Source organism: Pleurodeles waltl, chromosome 1_2, assembly GCF_031143425.1.
Source record: "Pleurodeles waltl isolate 20211129_DDA chromosome 1_2, aPleWal1.hap1.20221129, whole genome shotgun sequence".
NCBI lineage: Eukaryota > Metazoa > Chordata > Amphibia > Caudata > Salamandridae > Pleurodeles > Pleurodeles waltl.
This window is the reverse complement of record NC_090437.1, coordinates 40,622,452-40,638,826: the sequence shown is the minus strand read 5'-3', so window position 1 is coordinate 40,638,826 and position 16,375 is coordinate 40,622,452. Positions and strand designations below refer to the sequence as shown.

Below are 16,375 nucleotides of genomic sequence, written 5' to 3'. Positions count from 1 at the left end.
CTTAAATACTAAATTTAAGGGCGTGTTTAGGTCTGGGGGTTAGTAGCCAATGGCTACTAGCCCTGAGGGTGGGTACACCCTCTTTGTGCCTCCTCCCAAGGGGAGGGGGTCACAATCCTAACCCTATTGGGGGAATCCTCCATCTGCAAGATGGAGGATTTCTAAAAGTTAGAGTCACCTCAGCTCAGGACACCTTAGGGGCTGTCCTGACTGGCCAGTGACTCCTCCTTGTTGCTTTCTTTGTTCCCTCCAGCCTTGCCGCCAAAAGTGGGGGCCGTGGCCGGAGGGGGCGGGCAACTCCACTAAGCTGGAGTGCCCTGCTGGGCTGTGACAAAGGGGTGAGCCTTTGAGGCTCACCGCCAGGTGTTACAGCTCCTGCCTGGGGGAGGTGTTAGCATCTCCACCCAGTGCAGGCTTTGTTACTGGCCTCAGAGTGACAAAGGCACTCTCCCCATGGGGCCAGCAACATGTCTCTAGTGTGGCAGGCTGCTGGAACTAGACAGCCTACACAGACAGTCGGTTAAGTTTCAGGGGGCACCTCTAAGGTGCCCTCTGGGGTGTATTTTGCAATAAAATGTACACTGGCATCAGTGTGCATTTATTGTGCTGAGAAGTTTGATACCAAACTTCCCAGTTTTCAGTGTAGCCATTATGGTGCTGTGGAGTTCGCGTTTGACAGACTCCCAGACCATATACTCTTATGGCTACCCTGCACTTACAATGTCTAAGGTTTTGTTTAGACACTGTAGGGGTACCATGCTCATGCACTGGTACCCTCACCTATGGTATAGTGCACCCTGCCTTAGGGCTGTAAGGCCTGCTAGAGGGGTGACTGACCTATACTTGCATAGGCAGTGAGAGGCTGGCATGGCACCCTGAGGGGAGTGCCATGTCGACTTACTCGTTTTGTTCTCACTAGCACACACAAGCTGGCAAGCAGTGTGTCTGTGCTGAGTGAGAGGTCTCCAGGGTGGCATAAGACATGCTGCAGCCCTTAGAGACCTTCCTTGGCATCAGGGCCCTTGGTACTAGAAGTACCAGTTACAAGGGACTTATCTGGATGCCAGGGTCTGCCAATTGTGGATACAAAAGTACAGGTTAGGGAAAGAACACTGGTGCTGGGGCCTGGTTAGCAGGCATCAGCACACTTTCAATTGTAAACATAGCATCAGCAAAGGCAAAAAGTCAGGGGGCAACCATGCCAAGGAGGCATTTCCTTACACAACCCCCCCCCAAACGAAAGAGGATGAGACTAACCTTTCCCAAGAGAGTCTTCATTTTCTAAGTGGAAGAACCTGGAAAGGCCATCTGCATTGGCATGGGCAGTCCCAGGTCTGTGTTCCACTATAAAGTCCATTCCCTGTAGGGAGATGGACCACCTCAACAGTTTAGGATTTTCACCTTTCATTTGCATCAGCCATTTGAGAGGTCTGTGGTCAGTTTGAACTAGGAAGTGAGTCCCAAAGAGGTATGGTCTCAGCTTCTTCAGGGACCAAACCACAGCAAAGGCCTCCCTCTCAATGGCACTCCAACGCTGCTCCCTGGGGAGTAACCTCCTGCTAATGAAAGCAACAGGCTGGTCAAGGCCATCATCATTTGTTTGGGACAAAACTGCCCCTATCCCATGTTCAGAGGCATCTGTCTGCACAATGAACTGCCTAGAATAATCTGGAGCTTTTAGAACTGGTGCTGAGCACATTGCTTGTTTCAGGGTGTCAAAGGCCTGTTGGCATTCCACAGTCCAGTTCACTTTCTTGGGCATTTTCTTGGAGGTGAGTTCAGTGAGGGCTGTCACAATGGATCCATATCCCTTCACAAACCTCCTGTAGTACCCAGTCAAGCCAAGGAATGCCCTGACTTGAGTCTGGGTTTTTGGAGCTACCCAGTCCAGAATAGTCTGGATCTTGGGTTGGAGTGGCTGAACTTGGCCTCCACCTACAAGGTGGCCCAAGTAAACCACAGTTCCCTGCCCTATCTGGCATTTGGATGCCTTGATAGAGAGGCCTGCAGATTGCAGAGCCTTCAAAACCTTCTTCAGGTGGACCAGGTGATCCTGCCAGGTGGAGCTAAAGACAGCAATATCATCAAGATAAGCTGTGCTAAAGGACTCCAAACCAGCAAGGACTTGATTCACCAACCTTTGGAAGGTGGCAGGGGCATTCTTTAACCCAAAGGGCATAACAGTAAACTGATAATGCCCATCAGGTGTGGAGAATGCTGTTTTCTCTGTTGCTCCAGGTGCCATTTTTATTTGCCAGTACCCTGCTGTCAAGTCAAAGGTACTTAAGAATTTGGCAGCACCTAATTTGTCTATGAGCTCATCAGCTCTAGGAATGGGATGAGCATCTGTCTTGGTGACAGAGTTGAGCCCTCTGTAGTCCACACAAAACCTCATCTCTTTCTTTCCATCTTTGGTGTGAGGTTTGGGGACTAAGACCACTGGGCTAGCCCAGGGGCTGTCTGGGCGCTCAATTACTCCCAATTCCAGCATCTTGTGGACTTCCACCTTGATGCTTTCCGTAACATGGTCAGACTGTCTAAAAATTTTGTTTTTGACAGGCATGCTGTCTCCTGTGTCCACATCATGGGTACACAGGTGTGTCTGACCAGGGGTTAGGGAGAAGAGTTCAGGAAACTGTTGTAGGACTCTCCTACAATCAGCTTGCTGTTGGCCAGAGAGGGTGTCTGAGTAGATCACTCCATCTACTGAGCCATCTTTTGGGTCTGATGACAGAAGATCAGGGAGAGGTTCACTCTCTGCCTCCTGATCCTCATCTGTTACCATCAACAGATTTACATCAGCCCTGTCATGGAAGAGCTTAAGGCGGTTCACATGGATCACCCTCTTGGGGCTCCTGCTTGTGCCCAGGTCCACCAGGTAGGTAACCTGACTCTTCCTTTCTAGCACTGGGTAAGGGCCACTCCATTTGTCCTGAAGTGCCCTGGGAGCCACAGGCTCCAGAACCCAGACTTTCTGCCCTGGTTGGAACTCAACCATTGCAGCCTTTTGGTCATACCAAAACTTCTGGAGCTGTTGGCTGGCCTCAAGGTTTTTGGTTGCCTTTTCCATGTACTCTGCCATTCTAGAGCGAAGGCCAAGTACATAGTCCACTATGTCTTGTTTAGGCTCATGGAGAGGTCTCTCCCAGCCTTCTTTAACAAGAGCAAGTGGTCCCCTTACAGGGTGACCAAACAGAAGTTCAAAGGGTGAGAATCCTACTCCCTTCTGTGGCACCTCTCTGTAAGCAAAAAGCAGACATGGCAAGAGGACATCCCATCTCCTTTTGAGTTTTTCTGGGAGCCCCATGATCATGCCTTTTAATGTCTTGTTGAATCTCTCAACTAAGCCATTAGTTTGTGGATGGTATGGTGTAGTGAATTTGTAAGTCACTCCACACTCATTCCACATGTGTTTTAGGTATGCTGACATGAAGTTGGTACCTCTGTCAGACACCACCTCCTTAGGGAAACCCACTCTGGTAAAGATACCAATGAGGGCCTTGGCTACTGCAGGGGCAGTAGTCGACCTAAGGGGAATAGCTTCAGGATACCTAGTAGCATGATCCACTACTACTAGGATGTACATATTTCCTGAGGCTGTGGGAGGTTCCAGTGGACCAACTATGTCCACACCCACTCTTTCAAAGGGGACCCCCACCACTGGAAGTGGAATGAGGGGGGCCTTTGGGTGCCCACCTGTCTTACCACTGGATTGACAGGTGGGGCAGGAGAGGCAAAACTCCTTAACCTTCTGGGACATATTGGGCCAGTAGAAGTGGTTGACTAACCTCTCCCACGTCTTGGTTTGTCCCAAATGCCCAGCCAGGGGAATATCATGGGCTAAGGTCAGAATAAACTCTCTGAACGACTGAGGCACTACCACTCTCCTAGTGGCACCAGGTTTGGTGTCTCTGGCCTCAGTGTACAGGAGTCCATCTTCCCAATAGACCCTATGTGTTCCATTTTTCTTGCCCTTGGACTCTTCAGCAGCTTGCTGCCTAAGGCCTTCAAGAGAGGGACAGGTTTCTTGTCCCTTACACAGCTCCTCCCTTGAGGGTCCCCCTGGGCCTAAGAGCTCAACCTGATAAGGTTCAAGCTCCAAAGGCTCAGTTCCCTCAGAGGGCAGAACTTCTTCCTGAGAAGAGAGGTTCTCTTTTTCTGACTGTGTTGCAGTTGGTTTCCCAACTGACTTTCCTTTTCTCTTGGTAGGCTGGGCCATTTTTCCAGACTCCAGCTCTACTTTTTCACCCTGTGCCTTGCATTGTGCTCTTGTTTTTACACACACCAGTTCAGGGATACCCAGCATGGCTGCATGGGTTTTTAGTTCTACCTCAGCCCATGCTGAGGACTCCAGGTCATTTCCAAGCAGACAGGCTACTGGGATGTTTGAGGAGACCACCACCTGTTTCAGGCCATTGACCCCTCCCCATTCTAAAGTTACCATTGCCATGGGATGTGCTTTAGTCTGATTGTCAGCGTTGGTGACTGTATAAGTTTTTCCAGTCAGGTATTGGCCAGGGGAAACCAGTTTCTCTGTCACCATGGTGACACTGGCACCTGTATCCCTCAGGCCCTCTACACTTGTCCCATTAATAAAGAGCTGCTGCCTGTATTTTTGCATGTTAGGCGGCCAGGCAGCTAGTGTGGCTAAATCCACCCCACCCTCAGAGACTAGAGTAGCTTCAGTGTGGACCCTGATTTGCTCTGGGCACACTGTTGATCCCACTTGGAGACTAGCCATTCCAGTGTTACCTGGATTGGAGTTTGGAGTGGAACTTTTCTTGGGACAGGCCTTGTCTCCAGTTTGGTGTCCAGACTGACTACAGTTTCGACACCAGGCCTTTTTGGGATCAAAGTTTTTACCCTTGTACCCAGGATTGGTTTGTGAAGAGGCTCTGGGCCCACCCTCCTGTGCAGGTTTTTGGGGGCCTGTAGAAGACTCTTTACTATTTTTATTTTTGGCTGTCTCACCACCCTTCCCCTGGGGAGGTTTTGTGACCCCTTTCTTTTGGTCACCCCCTGTGGAAGTTTTGGACACCCTAGTCTTGACCCAATGGTCCGCCTTCTTTCCCAATTCTTGGGGAGAAATTGGTCCTACGTCTACCAGATGCTGATGCAGTTTGTCATTGAAACAATTACTTAACAGGTGTTCTTTCACAAATAAATTGTACAGCCCATCATAATTACTTACACCACTGCCTTGAATCCAACCATCTAGTGTTTTTACTGAGTAGTCTACAAAGTCAACCCAGGTCTGGCTCGAGGATTTTTGAGCCCCCCTGAATCTAATCCTATACTCCTCAGTGGAGAATCCAAAGCCCTCAATCAGGGTACCCTTCATGAGGTCATAAGATTCTGCATCTTTTCCAGAGAGTGTTAGGAGTCTATCCCTACACTTTCCTGTGAACATTTCCCAAAGGAGAGCACCCCAGTGAGATCTGTTCACTTTTCTGGTTACACAAGCCCTCTCAAAAGCTGTGAACCATTTGGTGATGTCATCACCATCTTCATATTTAGTTACAATCCCTTTAGGGATTTTCAACATGTCAGGAGAATCTCTGACCCTATTTATGTTGCTGCCACCATTGATGGGTCCTAGGCCCATCTCTTGTCTTTCCCTCTCTATGGCTAGGATCTGTCTTTCCAAAGCCAATCTTTTGGCCATCCTGGCTAACTGGATGTCCTCTTCACTGGAGTTATCCTCAGTGATTTCAGAGTTGTTGGTCCCTCCTGTGAGGGAACCAGCATCTCTGACTATTATTTGTGGAGTCAGGGCTTGAGAAGCCCTGCTCTCCCTAAGTAGGACTGGAGGGGGGGAATTTCCCTCCAAGTCACTATCTTCATCCTCTGAGTTGCCATCCTCAGAGGGGTTGGCCTTTTCAAACTCTGCCAAAAGCTCCTGGAGCTGTACTTTGGTAGGTTTGGGGCCCATTGCTATTTTCTTTAGTTTACAGAGTGACCTTAGCTCTCTCATCTTTAGATGGAGGTAAGGTGTGGTGTCGAGTTCCACCACAGTCACATCTGTGCTAGACATTTTCTTCTAAAAGTTGGAATACTTTTTAAGAATCTAAAACTGGTTCTAGAATCTAATTCAAACTTTTACAAACTTTTAAACTCTAAAAGAAATGCTAAACAGGATCTAACACAAGGCCCTAGCAGGTCTTTTAAGAATTTAGAAAACTTTTCAAATTGCAAAAATCAATTTCTAATGACAATTTTGGAATTTGTCGTGTGATCAGGTATTGGCTGAGTAGTCCAGCAAATGCAAAGTCTTGTACCCCACCGCTGATCCACCAATGTAGGAAGTTGGCTCTGTATGTGCTATTTCAAAGTAAAGAATAGCATGCACAGAGTCCAAGGGTTCCCCTTAGAGGTAAAATAGTGGTAAAAATAGATAATACTAATGCTCTATTTTGTGGTAGTGTGGTCGAGCAGTAGGCTTATCCAAGGAGTAGTGTTAAGCATTTGTTGTACATACACAGACAATAAATGAGGTACACACACTCAGAGACAAATCCAGCCAATAGGTTTTGTTATAGAAAAATATATTTTCTTAGTTTATTTTAAGAACCACAGGTTCAAATTTAACATGTAATATCTTGTTTTAAAGGTATTGCAGGTAAGTACATTAGGAACTTTGAATCATTTCAATTGCATGTATACTTTTCAAGTTATTCACAAATAGCTATTTCAAAAGTGGACACTTAGTGCAATTTTCACAGTTCCTGGGGGAGGTAAGTTTTTGTTAGTTTTACTAGGTAAGTAAGACACTTACAGGGTTCAGTTCTTGGTCCAAGGTAGCCCACTGTTGGGGGTTCAGAGCAACCCCAAAGTTACCACACCAGCAGCTCAGGGCCGGTCAGGTGCAGAGTTCAAAGTGGTGCCCAAAACGCATAGGCTATAATGGAGAGAAGGGGGTGCCCCGGTTCCGGTCTGCTTGCAGGTAAGTACCCGCGTCTTCGGAGGGCAGACCAGGGGGGTTTTGTAGGGCACCGGGGGACACAAGCCCACACAGAAATTTCACCCTCAGCGGCGCGGGGGCGGCCGGGTGCAGTGTTAGAACAAGCGTCGGGTTCGCAATGTAAGTCAATGAGAGATCAAGGGATCTCTTCAGCGCTGCAGGCAGGCAAGGGGGGGCTTCCTCGGGGAAACCTCCACTTGGGCAAGGGAGAGGGACTCCTGGGGGTCACTTCTGCAGTGAAAGTCCGGTCCTTCAGGTCCTGGGGGCTGCGGGTGCAGGGTCTTTTCCAGGCGTCCGGACTTAGGTTTCAGAGAGTCGCGGTCAGGGGAAGCCTCGGGATTCCCTCTGCAGGCGGCGCTGTGGGGGCTCAGGGGGGACAGGTTTTGGTACTCACAGTCGTAGAGTAGTCCGGGGGTCCTCCCTGAGGTGTTGGTTCTCCACCAGCCGAGTCGGGGTCGCCGGGTGCAGTGTTGCAAGTCTCACGCTTCTTGCGGGGAGTTGCAGGGTTCTTTAAAGCTGCTTCTTGAAACAAAGTTGCAGTCTTTTTGAAGCAGGTCCGCTGTCCTCAGGAGTTTCTTGTCGTCGTCGAAGCAGGGCAGTCCTCAGAGGATTCAGAGGTCGCTGGTCCCTTTGGAAGGCGTCGCTGGAGCAGAGTTCTTTGGAAGGCAGGAGACAGGCCGGTGAGTTTCTGGAGCCAAGGCAGTTGTTGTCTTCTGGTCTTCCTCTGCAGGGGTTTTCAGCTAGGCAGTCCTTCTTCTTCTTGTTGCAGGAATCTGATTTTCTAGGGTTCAGGGTAGCCCTTAAATACTAAATTTAAGGGCGTGTTTAGGTCTGGGGGGTTAGTAGCCAATGGCTACTAGCCCTGAGGGTGGGTACACCCTCTTTGTGTCTCCTCCCAAGGGGAGGGGGTCACAATCCTAACCCTATTGGGGGAATCCTCCATCTGCAAGATGGAGGATTTCTAAAAGTTAGAGTCACCTCAGCTCAGGACACCTTAGGGGCTGTCCTGACTGGCCAGTGACTCCTCCTTGTTGCTTTCTTTGTTCCCTCCAGCCTTGCCGCCAAAAGTGGGGGCCGTGGCCGGAGGGGGCGGGCAACTCCACTAAGCTGGAGTGCCCTGCTGGGCTGTGACAAAGGGGTGAGCCTTTGAGGCTCACCGCCAGTTGTTACAGCTCCTGCCTGGGGGAGGTGTTAGCATCTCCACCCAGTGCAGGCTTTGTTACTGGCCTCAGAGTGACAAAGGCACTCTACCCATGGGGCCAGCAACATGTCTCTAGTGTGGCAGGCTGCTGGAACTAGTCAGCCTACACAGACAGTCGGTTAAGTTTCAGGGGGCACCTCTAAGGTGCCCTCTGGGGTGTATTTTGCAATAAAATGTACACTGGCATCAGTGTGCATTTATTGTGCTGAGAAGTTTGATACCAAACTTCCCAGTTTTCAGTGTAGCCATTATGGTGCTGTGGAGTTCGTGTAAAACAGACTCCCAGACCATATACTCTTATGGCTACCCTGCACTTACAATGTCTAAGGTTTTGTTTAGACACTGTAGGGGTACCATGCTCATGCACTGGTACCCTCACCTATGGTATAGTGCACCCTGCCTTAGGGCTGTAAGGCCTGCTAGAGGGGTGACTGACCTATACTTGCATAGGCAGTGAGAGGCTGGCATGGCACCCTGAGGGGAGTGCCATGTCGACTTACTTGTTTTGTTCTCACTAGCACACACAAGCTGGCAAGCAGTGTGTCTGTGCTGAGTGAGAGGTCTCCAGGGTGGCATAAGACATGCTGCAGCCCTTAGAGACCTTCCTTGGCATCAGGGCCCTTGGTACTAGAAGTACCAGTTACAAGGGACTTATCTGGATGCCAGGGTCTGCCAATTGTGGATACAAAAGTACAGGTTAGGGAAAGAACACTGGTGCTGGGGCCTGGTTAGCAGGCCTCAGCACACTTTCAATTTTAAACATAGCATCAGCAAAGGCAAAAAGTCAGGGGGCAACCATGCCAAGGAGGCATTTCCTTACATATCCCTCTTGTTAAAAAAACAAAAAAACCTTGCTTGATCCTAGCAAAACAGAAAATTTGAGGCCTATCTCGCTGCTACCTTTTGTTACAAAAGTATCAGAAACTGTTGCAATGCACTGAGACCAACAACGTTCTAGTCACGCTTTTGTTAACTCCACAGCACTGAACCTGGACTGTTATTAGACTTTGATTCATGAGGCACATCTGGACGAGAGGGAAACGGTTACATAGTAATGTTATACCTAAGTGCAGCTTTTGACAGCATGTCCCACGGTATATTGCTGGAGTGGTTATGAGCAGTTGACATTAGCTGTTTAACCTTAAGGTGGATTGCTTCTTTTCTTCCCAGCCACTCTTTGATGCAGAAAGCTAGTGCGAAGATCTTCCTGTTAAAACAAGGAGTGCCCCACGGCTTGACCTTGAGTCCTATACTTTTTAACTTATATATGTGTCTTCCAGCAGAGTAGTTTGAATAATGGGGTGTTATCAAAGTGGAGTCCTATGCAGGTGACACCCAATTGAACATCACCCTCTCTCAGAATCAGGGGTCCTCTGCTGAGCGCTTTAAGTCACATCTAGCCAGCCTGGCAAACTGGATGGAACAAAGCTGCCTTAAACTAAGTGCTGGGAAAACTGAAGTGGTAGTAATTGGTAAACAACCTTCAATATGGTCTTTTGCATGATGGTTGGATGCCCCAGGCACAGTACCTTCGACTAAGGCTGCAGAGAAAAATCTTGGCAACTGGTTTGATTCCCAACTGAATTTTGAAACATAGGTTTCCAGTTTGGCAGGCACTTGTTTTTACATTCGAAAGATGCTCCGGAAGATCTTACATCTCCTGCCATTTGACACAAGGAAAACAGTGGTAAAGGCCCTCACTGCATCTAGATTAGATTGCTGTAATGTTCTCTTCCTTGGAATTATCAGGGGCAGACTCCTCAAACTCCAAAGAGTGGTGAATGCCGCAGCACGTCTGCTACTTGGACTTCGAAAATTCTCCTCTATGGGATAGGCCCTTAGGTCCCTTCACGGACTCCCGATATAGAAGAGAGTGGCTTTTAAGGCGCTCTGTTTCTGTCATAAAATATGGCAGAGTAATAGTACCCAATATCTTTGTACCACAGTGTCATAGTACTACCCAGTTCGGAACCTGAGGTCCTCCACAGCGGCCCTGGCAGTATTTCCGAGAGTGGTAAAAACCATGAATGCCTTCTGAGCTCGGACGGGAAAGCAAGGAGACAGTTTTCCAGAAAAAGCTAAAAACCGTCTCTTTCAGGCTACTATAGCCTATTTTAGGTTTCTTCTGTGGATGATAAGTGGACCTTAGCGCAGGGATACTCCAAATGGGTAAGCAGGCACTCTACACATTCCTCCAACATAACATGGACAGGACTAGAGTGAGGTGGACTGGACTAGAGTGGGGTCCAAAGTGTGGTGGACTGGAGTGGGGTAGATTGGATTCACTGGACTAGAATGGGGAGGACTGGACTTGGCCTCTGCCAGTTTACAGGGAATAGGGAACTTTCTGCAGTAGGGGTAATATTTGTGTATCTGAGTTAATGATTGTATTTATAAGTCATTAATGCAAAGCCTTTATTACTGGGGTGAGCGCTTCATTAAATGTGAGCTTGGACTGCACTAACAGTAGTTCTGGTAAAAAAAAAGTGTGTACACAAGGAAATCTTAAGATGAGGCTATGGATAATACTCCCATATTGCTCTCGGATTAGATGCAAATGTTTGCAGAAGCTTGTAAGAAGGACTGATGATTCTTTGCTTTGAAAATAAAATGTTCAGAAAAACAATACAACTAGGAAAAAAATGTTTAGCTAAATTACTGTGAAATTTTAAATGTCATTTCTTTGAAGCACCATAGAAAATATTATGATGCATTCTAGTATTGGCAAAAAATATTCATAATAGAAAATCAGTGTAACCAATTTAAACAAGATTATGGGAAACATGAAAATAAACAAGCACTGGCAAAGCCAACCGAACCGAAATCGGTGGTCAATCTTTTGGTTTTGTCAATGTCCGTCTTGTTTTGACATAGCTTTTGTAAAACTTAATTGTTGTGGCAGCTGCCAGGCTCTCACCATTGTAACAAACATTGGCAAAAAGCAGAAATATTTGTTGTCTCCAAAAGCACACATTGCCACAGCAGTTCCTGGCACTGACCAAAACTACTCTGTGTGCCAAAATGCTTCTCGTGAAAATGTAGAATGCTATAACTCACAGTAAAGCCAGCCGATAGAGAGAGAAATAGAATTTTAATAAAAACAAGAAGGTCTTAGTGAATGCGAGACCTAATCAGGGGCCCATTTCTTAAAGTCACAAAAGTGTACTCATGGTATATGTCTTTGCATTAGTGCAGAATTATGGCTTTCATGAATTCACAAGAAGTTACAGTAGACCAGGAATTTGTACTCCTAGAAAATATTTGTGAACTGTATTTTAGCACAAGCATATATGCAGGTGAAGATTTGCTCAAACGAAAGTCTATTGAGCGTTTACAAGTTCACTTTCCTCCGACCACTTTTTCTCAACCCTGGAAAAACTTCTACTTCTGCCCTTGTCAGGAGTAAATTTCCAACCTTACTCAGTACCGAAACCGTCCTCATTGCCACCACCGACGATTTCAGAACCATACCGAGTACAGTATCACTCCAACAGTTCTACGTTCCATATTTTAAACACACAAAATGCATGCATCACTACTCCTCACATTTTAATTTAAGTATCGGCAGGTCACACCGATGGTACTACTTATGTCATGAGTTTTCTCAACTTGAAATCAAATGCGTTTTTCAATGTATATTCGTTATCACACCAACAAGAGCACACTAGCAGTAATCAGCAAAGAACGAACAGACTAATTCCGTAAGTACAATTCAACAACTTATCCTGGCAACAACTTTGCGCTAAACAATTAGAGAGAAAAGGTGAGTTCATGGGCAATAACAGTGATAAAAGGCATGCAACTGCACCAACCGTCGAACAGTTTTTATTCCAATATAAGTAGACAAATTGGCAGGCTGGAACTCAACTTACTGTCTTTAATGTCAGGAATATTTTATGGGAGTAGTGATATTGTTAAGGTTGGCACTCATGGCAGAGCACACGGGGTAAAGGTTAAACGTTCAAATCAGAATTTCTACAAAAGCAAAATCTCAGAACGCAGTACATTTTATCTTTATTTTAATGTGCATCACAACTTAGTTTAGAACAGCTTAATTCCCTTTGTATAGATCCCAATCTATATCAAATCTATCTGTAAACATTTATATACATATCAAGAATCCACGGCTCATCCGCCCCAGAACGCAATGTAGGACATTCTGCTTTTGCTACTGATCCAGAAACACTCCTTACTCCACTCTCTTCCCTCTACTGGTCCAGAAGAGGGGAGTGCCGAGTATTTCAGCCAATTTCAAATGAGCTTGTTCCTCCATCAGGGAAGAGGCATGCTCCGTGACACCCTAGCACATACGGCCTGGGAAAGGGTGCCTCCAACCCACACTTAATTGTAAATAAGAGTTCTAGGAATCAGGGGGTTAATAGGCGTGCTTGCTTTGCTTTTTTTTCTTTCATTTTTACTAACATATTTGCTTTTGGTAAATATGGATGCAATTGCAGTTTTCAGACTTTCTTACATGCATTCGGAGCAGTGTGGATGTGGAGTAGCATATTTTGTATATATGATTACCCTCTGTTAGCAGTGGGAGAAGCATGTGGCCAACCAAGGGATTATGCTGCCAGATGTCTTATTCTAAACGTCAATGAAGTGTGCTTCCATTTTAGCAAAATAGTAGCAAATGAACTGAGACAACCAGATGGTAGTACTGGTGCCATTATTGCCTCTGGAAGCACTACTGTGTGAAATGGCAAATAAAACGTATTATGTGGTATGAATACCTTGGTCGTTATTGGGATTGTTCGTAAAAAAAGCAGATATAGTGCACCTTGATTATACCGCTTTGGACACTGAGGTTGGGATTTAGAGTGGCATAGGAGCACTTCCTAGTTAAGTAGCGCGAAAAAGCCACGAAAGGGTAAGGGAGGGAACTCTGGTTTTCAAGGACTATAATTTATATAAACAGCAGAGGACATCCACTGGTGCATTACTGTGATGCAGGACTGCAGAGTGGCAATCAATGACAGGAGTAATTCACACAAACAGTGAACTACAACACAGTGAGGATAAAGCTCACAAAAACTTCTTGCACGGGTTAAATAGCACTGGTGATATGGTGTTACCTTTAAGAATCCCGCAAGTAAGGGGCAGGGAGGGGGCTCATGGTTTCAATTAATATAAATTGAGATCTTTCCAAGGAGAGAAACGAAAGCCAGTGCAGTAGTTCTCTGAATTAACCAATTATAATGGCCTAACTGGCAAGTAGTGACTTACGGCCGACGTTATCAAATGCCGCTGATACACCAAGAAAAAGCCAGAAGGCAGATGTTACCTTCCTTTGCGAAGCGAAGGGCGTCATCCAGCACCTGCAAGGCCATCCGCATCTCTGTCGGTAACCTGCCTGATATGAGCAGAGAAGGTTTTGTGGGTTAATCTGATTTTGTGGCTGGAATGCAGCTTTTCTGTAATAATGTTGCCAATTATGACTTGTTTGGTGACTCTAGATAGGAAGATTGAATGGATCTAACGGGGTTTAAAAGATAGAGGAGTTTTCTCATAACGAGAGATTGTCAGTGATAAAGTTTCTACGTACGGGCTACTAGAGAAAAAGATACAGTATGGGATTAATATGTGTCGAGCAACAGTTTTCGGCAGAACAACAATTTTACGTGGTGTGCTTTAAATACAAAGTAAATCGTGTGCCCAACCAACAATTTGGCCAAGAAACCAATGCAGCCTGTTATCCCAATACACGATGCAAAAATCCCTTCAACCAGGAAACACTAAGGCGACCTAGTCAAATGGGCTTTGCATGAAGAGTGTTTCAGTTACGTTCCAAAATGTCAATGTTTTCTATAACGAAAACCGAGATACGGGCTACTCACCCACCCATTCCCACAACAGAATATTCGGAACAGTTTTCGTTTCAAATGTTCCTATTCAGAGCAGAGGTCATACTCACTGGAGGATACGTGTATCCTCCTAGTTACCCAAGTACTTACTTAAAAGCACAGTTGGGGACAAGGTATAGGAAATTGCGAGGCTTTTGGTTGCATGAGTCTTACACTGCACAATGTAAAATATTTTAGTTCGACTTGGGTAATCTGAAAGATTTTTGTGCATTAAGGCAAATGTCGAATAACAACGACACGCTTTAAAACATATTTGGGTGTTAAATGGTGAGAAAACTACAGTTGATGTCTGCAAAGGACTAAACGCCTGGAGCACCTAGCAGTGAGAACACAGGGGAGTTAGGAATGGTCACGTGAAAAATATTTTATGTGATTGTGAGAAAATATATTCAGGAAGAGTTGAAGTCACTCGCCAAGCAGCACAACAAATGCCGTATTTAGAAACAAACTCTCCAAACCCCAAACAAAATACAAAGGAATGGCTAAAATACAAGTGCGTTGCATGGACGGAGGTGGGGGGAGCTAGACTGCATACATTTGTTGCAAACAAAAAACGCTAGGAATGCACCTGCGTCTAGTGAATCCCAATGGATCAAATCTGCACAAATGTTTTTCTTCGCATCATCCGTCGGCCCTACGTTCTTAATAAACAAGGGGAGGGGTGCCGTGACAGCGTAATACTAGTTGGGACGATGTGGTGTGGGAGCGATTCATCCTAGCTCGCCATCGTTTTGAGTGACGGTGTCCGTGGACTCCTTCACTCTCCTAAGTACATTTTTCTCATGAAATTCAATGGCACCACCTCCCTACTATATTTCACCTTTATTTATAGCACATCATCCTCCAGTACCGCTCGACCTTATCTCCCTTGGAGAATAAAAAGGACGATGAGTGCATGGGTTATAAGGGCAGAGTCTGGCGTGCTGTGATGAGGTGCTGCTAAGAAACGGCATCCGGATATATTAAGTGATGCCGCCATAGGGAAGTACTGGGGATGGCGGTCCTGGTATGGGCTCTGTGGCCACAGTGCAATGGCTCAATGCAGTGGTGAAGGGATGCTATGTAAAGTCATATTTTCTTAGAGGACCCCGTGAACTCCCTCTCACCCTTCTCATCCCTGCTGTCGTCGGCCATCCTCTCCCGGCCTCCCCCACGTTCCCTGCGCCTCTCCCGGCCGCCGCTCGCAGAAGTAAAGGGCTCGCCCCCGCGCTTCCGGACGCGGGTTTCTCGCTCCCCTGCCGTGGCGGCGCTCGGGCAGTGCCGCGCCGGAGAAGAGGTGGGCGGGGAGCGCGTACGGATGGTCCGGAACGGTCGGTCCCTCTTCTCGGCCTCGCAGACACGGAAGCGCCGTAGCCGCTGCTCCTGAATAGTGAGTTCCTAAGATGGCGGCGCGCGCCCCTCCGGTTCTTTATCTGTTCTGCACAGCGCCACGATCCCGGCATGCACCGCGAGGGTTGTTTTAATCCTCTGTGGTATGCCTTCCGCTGTTTCCACTAGAATCTTGTTATGTTATTTTTGCCCCTCCCTGTCTCTTTTTTTTTCTCGCTATAATGCAGCTTTCCTGGACATCTATCTGGGCCCCTTACAATTGGAAGTAAATAATCAGTCGCCACGTGGAGTGCCTTAGAAACATGACCAAAGATCGCACGGTTTTCACCCCGCCACATTACTGTATTGTGCATTCTCAAGCGCAATTCTCATGTTTTGTAGCAGCAGGATCGGTAGTTTAATGTCTCGGCCGGTACAGCAAGCATTGGTAGAACCAGTAGGTGTCTATTGTACGAGAGCTAGTGACGACAAAGTGTTTTTGCCAAGTTGACACTGAGAGAGCGTAGCTTATATAATCAATATTAACATGAAATGTTTATGAACTAATGCGTAATCATGCTGCCTAGAAAATGTATTAATGTATTTTACTAAACGCGTGCTCGAAATGTGCCCACTGGGAGTGGCTGTCAATATATACAGGGACTAATGCAACTGACTAATAATGATGAAATGTTATATTAAAGTATGATTTTGCACTAATGTAAAAGGTTATATGCTAAAGTTCTGCTAGTAAATCATTAGGCCTTAGCATGAGTCGAGGCCTAGCTGCCTGGTTTCATATTAAATGTGTTTTTTCTTCTGACCCAATACGGAGGGTAACTATATGACAATGAAATTGTGATTGTCTGTTTGCTTTTCCGTTCTAGGTACCAACTGCTTCTTTTTAAAGAGACCTTAGTTAGAGGTTTTCCAAATTGATGTTGCTAAATTGTTTTGCATGAAGCCCAACATGCCAATGCTAATTCGAGGTTAGTTGAGGGGTTCATTAATCAGACGCAAATAGACAAATGACTGAAT

General features: G+C 46.5%; 1 protein-coding gene across 10 annotated transcripts in view; it reads right to left on the bottom strand.

The window, feature by feature from the left end:
* The window catches only part of YTHDC1 (YTH N6-methyladenosine RNA binding protein C1), a 308,657-nt gene extending 293,207 nt beyond the window's left edge, over positions 1–15,450 (bottom strand). For 2 of the 10 annotated variants that reach the window (XM_069235911.1, XM_069235928.1), the window contains exons 1-2: positions 15,136–15,419; positions 13,450–13,518 (exon numbers count right to left, since the gene is read on the bottom strand). In XM_069235911.1, the coding sequence (XP_069092012.1) occupies positions 13,450–13,518; positions 15,136–15,163 (97 nt within the window). In that variant the 5' untranslated portion in view covers positions 15,164–15,419. Of the gene's footprint in view, positions 1–13,449; positions 13,519–15,135 lie in introns of those variants that run through there. The other 8 variants (XM_069235969.1, XM_069235984.1, XM_069235934.1 and 5 more) reach the window with 6 other exon arrangements.
* Positions 15,451–16,375: the final 925 nt, after the last annotated feature.